This window comes from Passer domesticus, chromosome 13, assembly GCF_036417665.1.
Source record: "Passer domesticus isolate bPasDom1 chromosome 13, bPasDom1.hap1, whole genome shotgun sequence".
Classification (NCBI taxonomy): domain Eukaryota; kingdom Metazoa; phylum Chordata; class Aves; order Passeriformes; family Passeridae; genus Passer; species Passer domesticus.
In genome coordinates, this window is record NC_087486.1 from 14,624,270 (window position 1) to 14,636,802 (window position 12,533).

Sequence of the window (12,533 nt, forward strand, 5' to 3'; positions counted from 1 at the left end):
GAATTGTGAGTTGAAATGTTAATTCAACAGAAATAAAAGTTAACTTCAATTCCGAGCTAAAATACTAAAATACCTGCACAAAACCCTCAGTGCAGCCTCCTTGTTGTGGTGTTTGCACAGTTTGTGGAAATGTGGCATATTACCTGATTTGGTCATTATTGTAACCAGTAAATACAGCTAATACACATGATCTAATTTTAGAATTAAGAGTGCAGTTTTGCATGCATAAGTGATTTATCTACATGCATGAGACACCTGTGCTAAAGATTACATTTATGATAGCATACTCTCTTCATGTTATTTTTTCTTTAAAAAATGAAATGGAACCTTTATTCCCTTGCTTTGTTTCTGAGTTTTTCAAAGCTGTTGGAAGGATATACTGCTTTGCAACAAAACAGAACTTTAAAGTGTGTCCTAGATGCAATTACTAAGAGATGCTGTTGGTAGTTTGAAAAGCTCTATTAGGATATTCTGAAACCTTTTTTGAGCATAAAAATAGTAAAAAATCTATTTTAACTTTGTCCTGCCTTTAGATGTTAGTTGCATTTATGGTATTATTATTATTTATAATGCATAATAGTGCATGAATACTGCTTGTAGCCTTGGCACAGTCTGTGTCACCATAGTGACAATAAATACAGGAGTTTCTTACATTGTTATGGGGGTGAGAAGGGAGCCACTCTGAAACCTGAGAGTCTGAAACCCTGAGTCAGAGCTCTTGCTGACAGCCTTCACATGCTCTGTCCTTAGCTCTCAGTCTGGCGCTCTGTGTGTGTCTGACCTTGCCATGCTTTCACACCCTAAATCTAAATAAAAAAGGAGTTGTTAAGCTGGGTCTTGCACTGGATTTTGTAAAGGCAGTGTCAGCTAAAGCCAAACTATAAAGGGACTTGCTTCTCTACTGAGGCCCAAACATCATAAAAAGGGTGTAAGATACATTTTTGCAAACTCATCTTTAAATATCAGAAGAGCTGTGTTTTTCAGTAGCAAAGGTTAAAAGAATGCTAACATCTACTTTACACTTCTGATGAATTACTAATATTAAAAATGAACCATACCCTTCACTGAGGGCTCTGGATTTTTCCAGGTCTTGGATTACATTCAAAAGAACTTTAATCTTCTCCTGGTTGGACTGCAAGGATTCCTCTACAGACTGCAGCCTGCCTTGTAGGGCACAGAGTTCTCCATGTGCCAAGTGAATTTGATTTATTTCATTAATCTCTTTGTTGCTTTGTGGGTTTATTTCATTCCTTGGCGGATAAGACTTTATGTGAAATCCTTCTGAACAGCTGTTACACTGGGAAACATCTGACTGGGTGCAATTGTTCTGGATTTCAGTGTTACATGGTTGGGATGCGTTGCTGCTGGGCAGTGACACCGGGGGGCAATCATCACTTGGGAATGTCACACAGCTGGAACCTGGCTTGTGCTCTCCTGCCTGGTGACAGTCTCTGAGGAAACGAGGAGATGAGCTGTGATTTGATGGGGGTGACGGTGCAGTAGTTTCCTTACTGCTGGCATCTCTGCTGGCTGCAGGCGGCTCAGGATCGCTTTTCTGCACCTCAGGAGCAGCAGAGTGGGGGTTACACTCACTGCAGTTCCCAGAATTGCTCAGGCAAGGCTCTGCCCTGTCAGAATCAGATGACAGTGTGCTGTTTGCGTGACTTTCGTGGCTGTTGGTGACGGTAGAAGAATGCAGTGAATTACTTGAAGCTGTTGTTGTGTCTGGTGCATCCAGGGGAGCGTTTCTGTCTTGTGGGAAACCCACGTGAATGTATTCAGGCACCTGTGTGGACGCAGTTGTCTTGTCTGACACTGAGAAATCCCCCGAGAACCTCGGTCCATTGCTTTGTGCTTTTGATGGCCTTTGACCCAAGCCCACCTCACTATTCCCGCATCCATCTTCCAAGTGATGACTTATCCTCAAGTAGCAGAGCTCTGAGGACAGAATGTCTGGTTCACAAAGGTTGCCGTTTACCTGGATAGAGTTTGCAGGCTCTGCTGGCATTTCTGTCAGTGATTTGCTTACTGTCAGCTTTTTCCTTTTAAAAACAGGGAAATGTTTCCTGAGGCTGGGAGAAGTTTGTATGGCAATATTCCGAAGCCCCTTGTGAGCCCTTGGAAAAGTTGGAGACTGAGTTAGCAAAAAATTGTGATCCCTAAATATTTCTGTTTTGCCAGTGGTGAGTGCAGTGTCTCGGGCAGGGCTGGCCTCCAGCTCTGCCCTGGTGCTGACACCATCCTCCTTGAAGCGGACCTGCTGGGATTTGCTCCTGCGGTGCTGGGGGGGCCTCATGAAGTCTGCTGAGTCCAGACTGTTCCTTTTCAGTAGCACTGGCCGCATTTTCATGTTCTGCTGGGCCATTGAATCACAGTTTAAAGTCTGTAAGTAACGTGTTTCTTTGCGACCCATTTCATTTGACATCTGACCTGTATGTTAATATTGTTCCTAAGATACAAATTAACACCTTACTCCTGGAGCTTATCATTCTTCTCCTTGTTATTATGTATGTTTTCAACTGGCATGTTCTCTTTAGGGATCCTCTTTCAAATTTAATTGCAGTTAGACCAAAACTAAGATAAATTAAATATAAAATTTAAGCAACGATTTCTTGTAGCTTGGGAATGCAGAAATCCTTTTACCTGCAGCTGACATGGTCTTTGTATTACAAAATTGCAGCAGGCTGTTGCAGTGAGCTAATTTAAAGGTAAGGTCGAGTCTATGGCTTTCCTGGAGGCTCTCATGTGACAGCAGCTCTCCATTAGGGATCCAGTTTGTATTTTTTCCTGATGGACCAGTCACATGTGTTTTATTTGCATGTTGTCTAAACAAGCATAATAACTTCTGGGGGCATTTTCATTTCTGATGCATAGTTGTACTGATGGAATATATCCATTAAAACTGAACTGAATTACTTTCTTTAGAGACAGTTTTTCTTCCTCAGCCATCTTTTTAATGTTTTGTTGAAACTAATCTTCCCAAAGAGGTAAAGAAAATGTCACCACTTATGACCAGGGCAAAATACAGCATCCAGAGGGATTCAGTGAGAAAAGTTATTGATGTCTAACTGTTACTACCATTCTTGCAAACACAAGGCAGATCATGTCCAAGGGGTTGCCTCAGTTCTGTAAACAGGACAGAGGTCCAGGCTGAATAACCAGAAAAAGCAGAAGAGCAGAAAGCATTTCCTGAAAATAAAAAGACAACAGTTGTGGCTGAGCGAAGTGGCAAACGGTGTGATTTCCTGCTGCTGTCTCCTAGGCCCTCTCCAACATCTCTGCTTCTGTAACTTTGGCAAGGAGACACTTGTACAGAAACTGAAAAATGTCTTACAATTTTCAAGTGGCTCAAATTTTTTTTCATATGAAATACAATGCTCAAAAAAAATATATATATATTTATATAGAACAGAGACAAAATATCATAAGCCTGAATCTGGTCCCAAATGCAGATCTTAAAACTTAAGAAATTAGATTTCAGAATGGCCACTAAATCCTGTTATGGATGAAATATCCAAAACCGAACAATACAAATATGAGTTCTTAATTTGGAGGAAAGTTGAGGTTTGAACAAAAGCTTTTTTTTTGTTTAACGTTACTAATTTTCAAGTGTTCAGATTTGAGTACAAGATTGCAGCTAAATTCCCAGTACAGTGATAATTTACTATTAATCCTGTTCCCTGTTATTTCACTGGACATTTCATTAACCTTACTACTTCCATTAGCTCAGAACCTTTTATTTAAATATTGCACAGATTTTACTGTATTTAATTTACAAGAATTGAGGAGATGGGTGCAGTGGGAAAGATCTTGTTACAGAATATAACAAACTGTTATGCAGCATCATGTAACATTTAGGCACTGTAATATAATTTAAGCAAAGCAATAATGTGATGTTACTCTATTATAAAGTTTTAGAAGAAAATGAGTGTTGGATTATTTCACTGCAGAGAGAAACGTCACATAAGATATTGAGAAAATAAATATGTGCATTAATACCAAATTTTACTTTTGTGATATTCATGAAGTCATGGGAAATCTCTGTGCTGATTGTGCACTGGAAACAAGAATCACAGTAAACAAGTCCAACAGTTTCTGCAAACAACATTCCAGTGCCAAGTTATGAGTTCTCATTTCACCCACTAATTACCAGAGATTTTAACGGTTCTGTTTGAGAATTTATCCAAATATTGCAGCAGCATTCTCCCCATCACAGCTGCTGTGCTCCAGGCAGATGGACTACTTTAAAAGTTATACTTGCCCAATTAAATTCCAAAAGAAGCTTTAGAAAGCTAATCCTTTGTGTTTTAAATAAAAGTAAAAAGCCCTTAAGGCTTTTATAAGAGCTCTTCTTGGGCTGTAGAGGCATTTGAGCTACATTCTTGCATTCTTAATTTGAAAATTACTATTTTAAATCTGTTGATTTTTAGCTACCTTGTCATCCAATACTCTGGGTTTGCTATGAATTGTAATGAACATTTTGGTGCTGTTGTTTATATTAAATCAAGCTGAAAGGAAAAAAATATATAGCTAGGAATGTTCAAATATTTGGATTGAAAACCCAGACTGGTGAATTTCAATGAGTTATAGGTGTCTGTTCTTGAGTTAACAAATCAGTTCAACATTGCCAATTACTAAGTTTAAATAACATTTTCCCTTGCCCAGCATCTAATTCTTTTTCTTTCCTGACACAGCAATTTGAAGTTCTTGTTTTGCTCATTATTTGACATTGACTAAAGTAGGAAAAATCCTAAGGATCCATTTCATAGAAGTGCTTTCAATGTATTAATTTAACTTATTTTACTCATAAAGAAAAGATTAATTCAGTTTTAAATTAATGTCTGGTAGTAATACTAACAGTTTTAGTAGAAGAAATTCACTGGGGTTTAATGTTCCATGGATCCAGCTCTGCAGCCTCTTCCTTGCTCCCTGTGTGCTCTGCTCCATGAACTCCGTGGGTTTTTCCAGTCCCTCCATCCCCTGTTGGATGAGTGCCCCAGGAGGTGCTGGATGTTATTTTTAAATGGTGCACATTTCATGCTCCTCTTTTCAATGTTTTGAGTATGTGAATCTGACTGATGTTGCATTTTTTTTTTCTGTTTGGCTTGGCTGGTACTGTTAAAGAAAATCTTGACTTTTAAGGTCTCTGCATGCTTTGCACACACAGTTCTTGGTGAAGGTAGTTCCTCTTCAGTGTAAATTTATCCTTGCTCCACTGAAATTGTACCCCAGGGTGTAACCAGTGAACCCCCTAAAAAACACTCAGGTGCAAAGCCTGCCCCTCCAAACAGCAATAAAACTGCTTTTCCAGTCTGGGGATTGTGGGTCTGAGTTCTGAGAAATGCACACAGCTTAGTCAGACTGCCAGGCAGAGGAAGTTTGACAAGATATAGACATTTTTCTATATACTTTTCTTCCATCTTTCCTGTTTCTGCCTTCCCAATTTCTTCAACAGAGTCAAACATATTTTTTGGTTCATATTTCAGTTTAATGGCTGAAGCTGTGGGTAGAGAAGTGCAGTGGTAAGGATAAATGGAGATTACAGGAATTGCATGGAGTGAAAACATGCAGCAACAGACAGTGGGGATTTTTGGAAGAGTGCAGGTGTGTGAAAGTGGTGGTTCTGGGGGTTTTCTGCAGGTTGTGGCAAAAGTTACTTATTTCACCAGGTTTTCAAACTCTTCCAGCTGCAGTTGGACACCTTAACTTTTCATTTGACAAGTTGATTTAAAAAATAAATATTTTTCTTATAATAAAAGTGTGACATGTATTTTAATTTTTTTTTTCCCTTATGCATGTTTTAAAAACAGTATTTCTTGAAACTAAGTGTTTGGGCAGAATCTTTTCAATAAATAAAGGAACTATGTAAAAGTTTATGGGGGCTTTCAACAGAAAGATGATTAATCGAATTTGCCTTCCACATTTGAGCATCCACACTTTAAATTTCCCAACTCAGTCTATGGCAGTGGGTTTGAACAAGGTGATTTTTAAGGTGCTGTCCAACATAAACTGTTCTGATTCTGTGACAGGTGACAGCTGTAATAACTGTGAGATAATTTATTCCAACTCGACAGTTTTCTGTCATGTCTGATTTGTGGTTTGTCCTGTAGAAAACAGATTTTCCATGGTGCACATTTGATGGACATTTTCAGTTTAGAGAGGCAGCTTGCTGTATTTAATTATGGTTTGTGCTTGATAATAAGCTGCTTTCTAGGTGGGAGATTGTCAGGTTCTAAGAAATTTGTGTGACTCTCACTTTCCCTTCATGTTGCAAATCTTTCCAGGGTTCCTAAACTGTTGCTGGGATCAGAGGCTGCATGTGGGGGCTGCTGTGAACTCTGTGTCTGTCAGTGGCTGCAAACAGCCTGGCCACTGCAGAGATCTCCTTCTATGCAGGTTCAATTTTCAAAACAAAAAATGAATATCTGAAATGCGCCACTTTTAGTTAACAAGTCTGAATTAAGGCTTTAATTGTGTTGGTTTGGATGTTGCTTTTGTTCCACTTCATTTTCTGGCTCCATCAGAAACTTCAGCAATAGTTGTTGGCCAAACTGCTTAATTCAGTCATAACTCTTCTTTGCATAAAAGTCATGTTGGGTTTTTTTCCCTCAAAATAATGAGAGATGTTGAGGATAAGTTTAGATATGATTCTGAAATCCCTGGAGACTGCAGTGAAACATATATCACCAGCTAGCACAGAGAGCTGGAGATGGATTGGAAACCATTGGAATTGGATGATGGTGAAAATTACCTCTTTTTCGTGTCCTTCTTTCTTGCAGAGGGAAATGGATGGAAATGTGCTCAGAGTTCCAGAGGAACTGCATACAAGGAAGCCTCTGAAGGGAATATTTTCAGATGAAAATGGGTGACAGATGCAGAGCCTATAAAGTAGAAACAGTCCCCCAGAAGTGCAAATTTGCAGCTTACTGCGATACACAGGAAAAGCTGGCAGGGAACAGGAAAGATGAAACTGCTGAGAGAGATTTTTAAATGGCCTCTGTGTGCAGGGGCCTGTTGTTGATCACAACAAGGAGTCTTATTGCTTTGGGTCCCACAGAATGAAGCACAAAGCCATTTATGAAAGTAAATGTGTTTATTATAAGAGATGGAGTAGTTTGTGGAATATAGTTTTGTACCTGGAGTTTTCTCCAGTGCACAGCTTGTTTAGTGCAATATTCTGCTATTTCTTACTCTAATTGGGCAGCACACAGAATATCTGCTTCTGTAGGTGTGCACGGCCACAGAGGAGTTCTCTTGATGTCCCTGGATGGGCTCAGTTTCCCCCTACAGCAGTGGTTTGGTAATGCTGAAGGAACTTTGCTTGAGCAAAAAGGACTGAAGAAGGCAAAAACTTTTTTATAAATCCTGCTAGTGGGTTTTGTAAGCCACCTCCAGGTGGGATCAAGGTGACTGGAGAAGAGGATCTAACAGAGATAAGGAATACAGGGTAGGATGGAATCTTTTTTTCCTCAGAAAAGGAACATTTCAGTAATGGAAGAGATTACAGGATTTTGTCCCTGATGAATTTTACAGCAAGATCTGAAAATTACTTCGGGTTGGCGAGACTGGGTAGAGAAGATGCTGTGATATTTACTGCAGCAGAAAATGGACTTAGCTAAGCAAGTTTTGGGGATGAAATTTGAGTGTGGATTGGATATGATTTGATTGAGATGATGCAATGCCATTGCACATGAAGTGCTGAAGATGCACTAAGAGATAAAACCATGATCTTATTTCTGAAATAACTTTCAGAACCATGGTACTTGAAATTCCTTTATTCTACTTTAAAAAAAATAAAAGTTTTTTCCTTTCAAAAGATGATAGATTCCATTTGCTCTGTCAGGAAAAAAAAAAGTCTTCATGGATTAGAAAACATTTTTATCCCAGTATTTCTTCTGGAGCATATGCTGGAAATTGTTCATGCAAGGTTTAGTGTCAGGAGGTAAGATACAACTTTTTATTCACTTTATACACAGACACAAGCTGGATTTTTTCAGTGTTAGTTTGCAAAGATGAGTGTACTTAAAACTGCGAAATTTCTCTTGAAGAACTGCTTGAATGCCTACAGGGAGAGGGAAGCTATCCAATGTGACAGGCTGGTGAGCTGGAAAGTGTTCAAATAACTGGTTCACAGCACAAAATTTCAGTGCTCTTCCTTGCATAAGTCTTATCAGTTGAAAAAATATTGCTAAGTACTTGATGTTTGTATCAAAGTGTGCACGCATTTCACACTTTAGATTATTGTAGGTTTTTATTCAGGCTTTATAAAACATTAACAGAGCTCTGTGTAGATCTGTAGGTAACCTGTGCAAGGCAGGATTGCACCCTGTGCTGCCTTGCAGGCCTCAGCACTCGGTTAGAGACAGATTAGTTCACAAAAATGACCTTTTAAACTTTCTCTTTGGTTGTCAATTATATTGACTATACCTGTTAAAACAGAAAAACTTACTATTTTTCCCTGAGTAGCAAACTTAAAAGCTGCATTTTCATGGTTCCTGTGTGACAGATTGCCACCCCAAGGTGCCAGCACCTTTCTCCTGTTGAGACACTGCTACAAGAAACACCATTTAAACCCAGTATAAAGTGCTTGCTAAAGGCTGTGACTTCTACAGTGGAGTTCTTTTCATCATTACAGTATTTATTTAATTCTAAAAAACAAGTTCTGAGTGTTCTTGCTGCAGGCCCTTAGCCTTCAGTTAATTTCTGGGTTTTTTTCCAATGAATTTATAACTTTAGATCAAGAATGACATGGCAAAGCTGCATCCAAGAGTATTTAGCAGTCTGCTGTGCTGCAGCTGTGTGGGATGCCTTGTAAGCACTGGGTGTTCAGTTATGATTCTTTAGGATCTCCAGAACTTTTTTTGCCATTTCAGTAAGTGGGAGTTTCAGTAAATGTAAGGAGTCAACTGTTACTCTCACTTGTGTCACAAACCTGGGTATTTGGGGAAGCAGTGAGAGGAGAAACCATGCCAAGCTCTCACTGAAATCCACTGTCCATGGCTTCTGCTCCCTGTGGAAGAACTGGAACCTGGTGGGAACATTGTGCCAGCTCTCATCATGGTAACAGGGCTGGAATTTAAAATTGCATGCAGAGGCTTTTTTACCTGTGTTCCTCCAGAGCAATGAATGACACCAGGAATGTGAGTAACTGGATATTTCATCCTCCAGAGATGCGTTTTGTGTACTCAGCTGAATGCACCTGGCTGTGCCTCTTCCCAGATGTTGGTTTTGAAAAATATTTTTGGTGTGGGGGAATTGAATTAAGGCAGCTCAGACTGGGTTAGCAGCCACTGGCTGACAGCAAGAGCAGGAGAGACTGGAATTGTGTTTATTGGCTTTGGCAGGGTGTCTGCAGAGACTGGCACTTCCCACAGGCTCCCAAATTCTGGCACAAAAAGCTACAGGTGGAGGAGAAATGGAGGTTGGGATACAAGGAGCTGGGGACTCCTCTGGGAAAATCTCTGCTCACTTTTGGCCACGGCTGTTTTCAGTGGCAGAGGAAGATTTCTCAGGCTGTATCACCCTGCAGTGTAGTCTGCTCACTCAGGCTGATGCCTTGGCACATCTCTTGGAATGTTTGCAAAGTGGAGCTGTGGTATGATTGGCAATGAGGTCGGTAGTTCAGGTTCTTGTGTGGGTTCTGTTTCATTCCATCCTAAACCTGTCAGGAGCCAGAATTATCCATTCTGGAGGGAGATTAGTGAGGAGTGGAGCAAGAGAGAAACCTCTGTTTATTTTGAATCTCTGCTATAAGTAATTTTATATCAAGGTACACCAGCCTGCTGATGTTGGAGAGTTGAGTCACATGTATTTTGAGGGGTTACAATTAAATGAAGGAGAATTGCATGATAAATCTTTGTTCTCTTCTTCTGACTTTGCAGTTGTAAATTTTAGTTCTGTTTCATATCAAAAATAGTGAAGGCATTAAGGAAATTCATAGCTCAGATTTATAACACTTACAAGTACACAGCACTCGGTATCATGACTGTCTATTTAACAACTCAGCAGCTTCATGTTGCAGCAGAATAATGGAAGGGACCACACAGGCCCCATGTTTTACTTGTGTCTGCTCTGTTGTGCAGTACTTCTCTTTAAATCCATGAGAAAGGTTTATTCTCTTTTATGAGCATTGTAAAGGTAGATTTTAGAGTTGTGTTTTAAGTCTGCTTCACCAACTTCTCCATAATTCTCTGTGACTTTATTCTGTCAATTTATACACCACTTCTGCCCTGTATATTTAAACAGAATGCAGCCTAATGTTGTTTGAGAAGTGCACAGATTGTTATTATGCAGGGCAGGGGCCTTTAGAATTGTAGCATCATTATTGCCTGACTACCTTTTCTAAAGGTGGAGAGAACTTGCTTTTGAAAAGCCTTGCTTTTTGTGAGGAGAGGATTTGAAAGAATCCCACTTCAGTTAATTATTTATAGCCTGAAAAATAATGTAGCCTTACAATTGCTCTCCAGGCTTGGCACCACTCCCCACATAAGGAGCACCAGGAAAATGAAAGTTTCTCTGCAGCTCATGCTTTGACAGAGACACCCATTCTAAGTTACAGCATTATTGCCATGTGCAGCATTATTTTATATTATTAGAATATTTATGGCTAGATACTGTTTTTTCTTCAAAGCAATAGAATAAAAATTCAGTCAAAACTTGTCCCACTGGGATAAGACAAGCAACTGGCTAATTTGTTCTTCACACTTTATTTGAATAATATTCTTTTATTTTTACTTTTTTTTGGTGGTTACTGCTGGTTTGGGGCAGATTATGAAAGCTAAAATTGTCTCAGTGCTAACAGGTGCTGAGGAATGTTGAAAGATGGAACATTCAAAAAAATGCCTAGCAACTTTTTCTCCTGGTATTTAAAAGAAAATGTGTGTTTCTTCTTTATCCAAAGCTTGTATAGTTTCTCATGAAGTTGGAAACAATCTGAGTTACAAAGGGACTAGACATGGCTGGAACTCAAATGCCCCTGATGACTGAAGGGCTTAGGTGACATCTTAAAAAAACCTTAAAAGAATAAATTTATAGGTTTTTTTATCAACCTTGTAACTAATTGATTCTCTCTATTCAGGACTTATTCTTGATAATCTTTGTTATTTCTTAATATTCAAGAAATATCAATGTAAATAATTTCTTAAATCTCTAAACTCTCCATGTAGAGACTCTGCAGTTTGAGGTACAACACCCCCAGTTAGGGGCTGAGTTTCAGTGGCTGGGGTTCTTTGGCACAGAGCAGAACTCCTACAGAAACAGAGAATGAAGGAAATTCTGTGAAACTGTGAGGTCTTGGAGGAGGAACTAGTGCATGTAGTGAGATAATCCTTGTATTTGAAAGGAATTCAACCCATGGCAGAAAAAGTGAGATGGTGACACAATTTGTTGTTGAGATGGGAAGAGAAAGTGATCTAGTAACACACTAAAGTACCCCAGATACATTTCTGTCCTGCTGGGCACATTCAGAATCATGGATCTTCTGTCTGCTCTGTCCTGGAATGTGTCCAAAGAGCAAAGGTGCAATCGTGGTTTACAAAAATAAATCACAAAGTGTAGATAAACACTTCAGTCTCCTCTTGGGAAAGGTGATGCTTCAGCTTGTGGAGTTTCTAAGATGGCACCACAGAGGGAGGGAGGTGACCCTTTGGTGACCTACTGCTGGTCACTGAAGGAAGATGAACATCTCTGGACACTCCAAGGGCTCTGAACCTTGCTGAAGTAATGAACAGCTTCTCTGGGCAGCACAAGTTCATGTCCCAGTGATGTCAAGGGCAAAACAAAAGCTGTTTGTTTCCTTGCCTTTCCCATTTCAGTTATTTCTTAGTATTGGTACCTTATAACTGATTTTATATCTTGTATAAATTCAGATTTTATTTTTAGCTTACCAAGTTATACTTAGATAGAGAAATTAATAATTGATGATTCGTCTAATAAATCTGCAGTGTTCTGAACTGTGTGGCACCTGCTTGTCACTCAGGGTTGGGGTTTTTGTTATTCAGTCTTTGGGTTGAGTCAGAGGCTGGCAGTTTGAAGAAATCCAGAAGTTCTATTTGGGAACTGCAATAAGCCTAAACTAAAAGACTGCATGGAAATAAGTATCTTCAAGAAATTTTTGTATGCTCAAATTATTTTTCCACCAGTGAGGGCAATTCATTTCAAATAAGACAGGAGACAGAAGACATGCAGCATCCTGTACAATTAATAGCAACTTCAGTTCCTCATGTTTTGAAATATGTAAAGTCCTTTGAAAGTAATATGTAAGTTAATTGCAGGTGAATATTGGCTTAAAGTCACTTTCCCTGTACTTTGTGATCCTCTTCTAAGCATAAGAATGCAGAATGGCCCAAGTAATTGAGTATTTTACATGATTGTATCATCTCTAGTTGGAGAAGAAAAGAGCAGTCTCTGAAGTAGTTACATAATACGGAATATGGCCTGCCCTGTCTCAGGAACAAAGATGACCTTTCTTCTTTTTTGTATCCCTGGGATGATCTCCCAGGGCCTGTTAGTGAAATATCAGCAATTTTATAAAA

The 12,533-nt window shown here is 39.3% G+C and overlaps 2 protein-coding genes across 2 annotated transcripts in view; one reads left to right on the forward strand and one right to left on the reverse strand.

Annotated features, from left to right (window-relative positions):
* The window catches only part of DOCK2 (dedicator of cytokinesis 2), a 159,537-nt gene that overhangs the window by 74,633 nt on the left and 72,371 nt on the right, over window positions 1-12,533 (forward strand). The gene's annotated exons all lie outside the window — the stretch shown is intronic.
* Window positions 1-12,533, reverse strand: part of INSYN2B (inhibitory synaptic factor family member 2B) — a 29,889-nt gene that overhangs the window by 7,494 nt on the left and 9,862 nt on the right. The window contains exon 2 of the mRNA XM_064387475.1: window positions 1,059-3,189. Within this exon, the coding sequence (XP_064243545.1) occupies window positions 1,059-2,425 (1,367 nt within the window). The 5' untranslated portion in view covers window positions 2,426-3,189. The remainder of the gene's footprint in view (window positions 1-1,058; window positions 3,190-12,533) is intronic.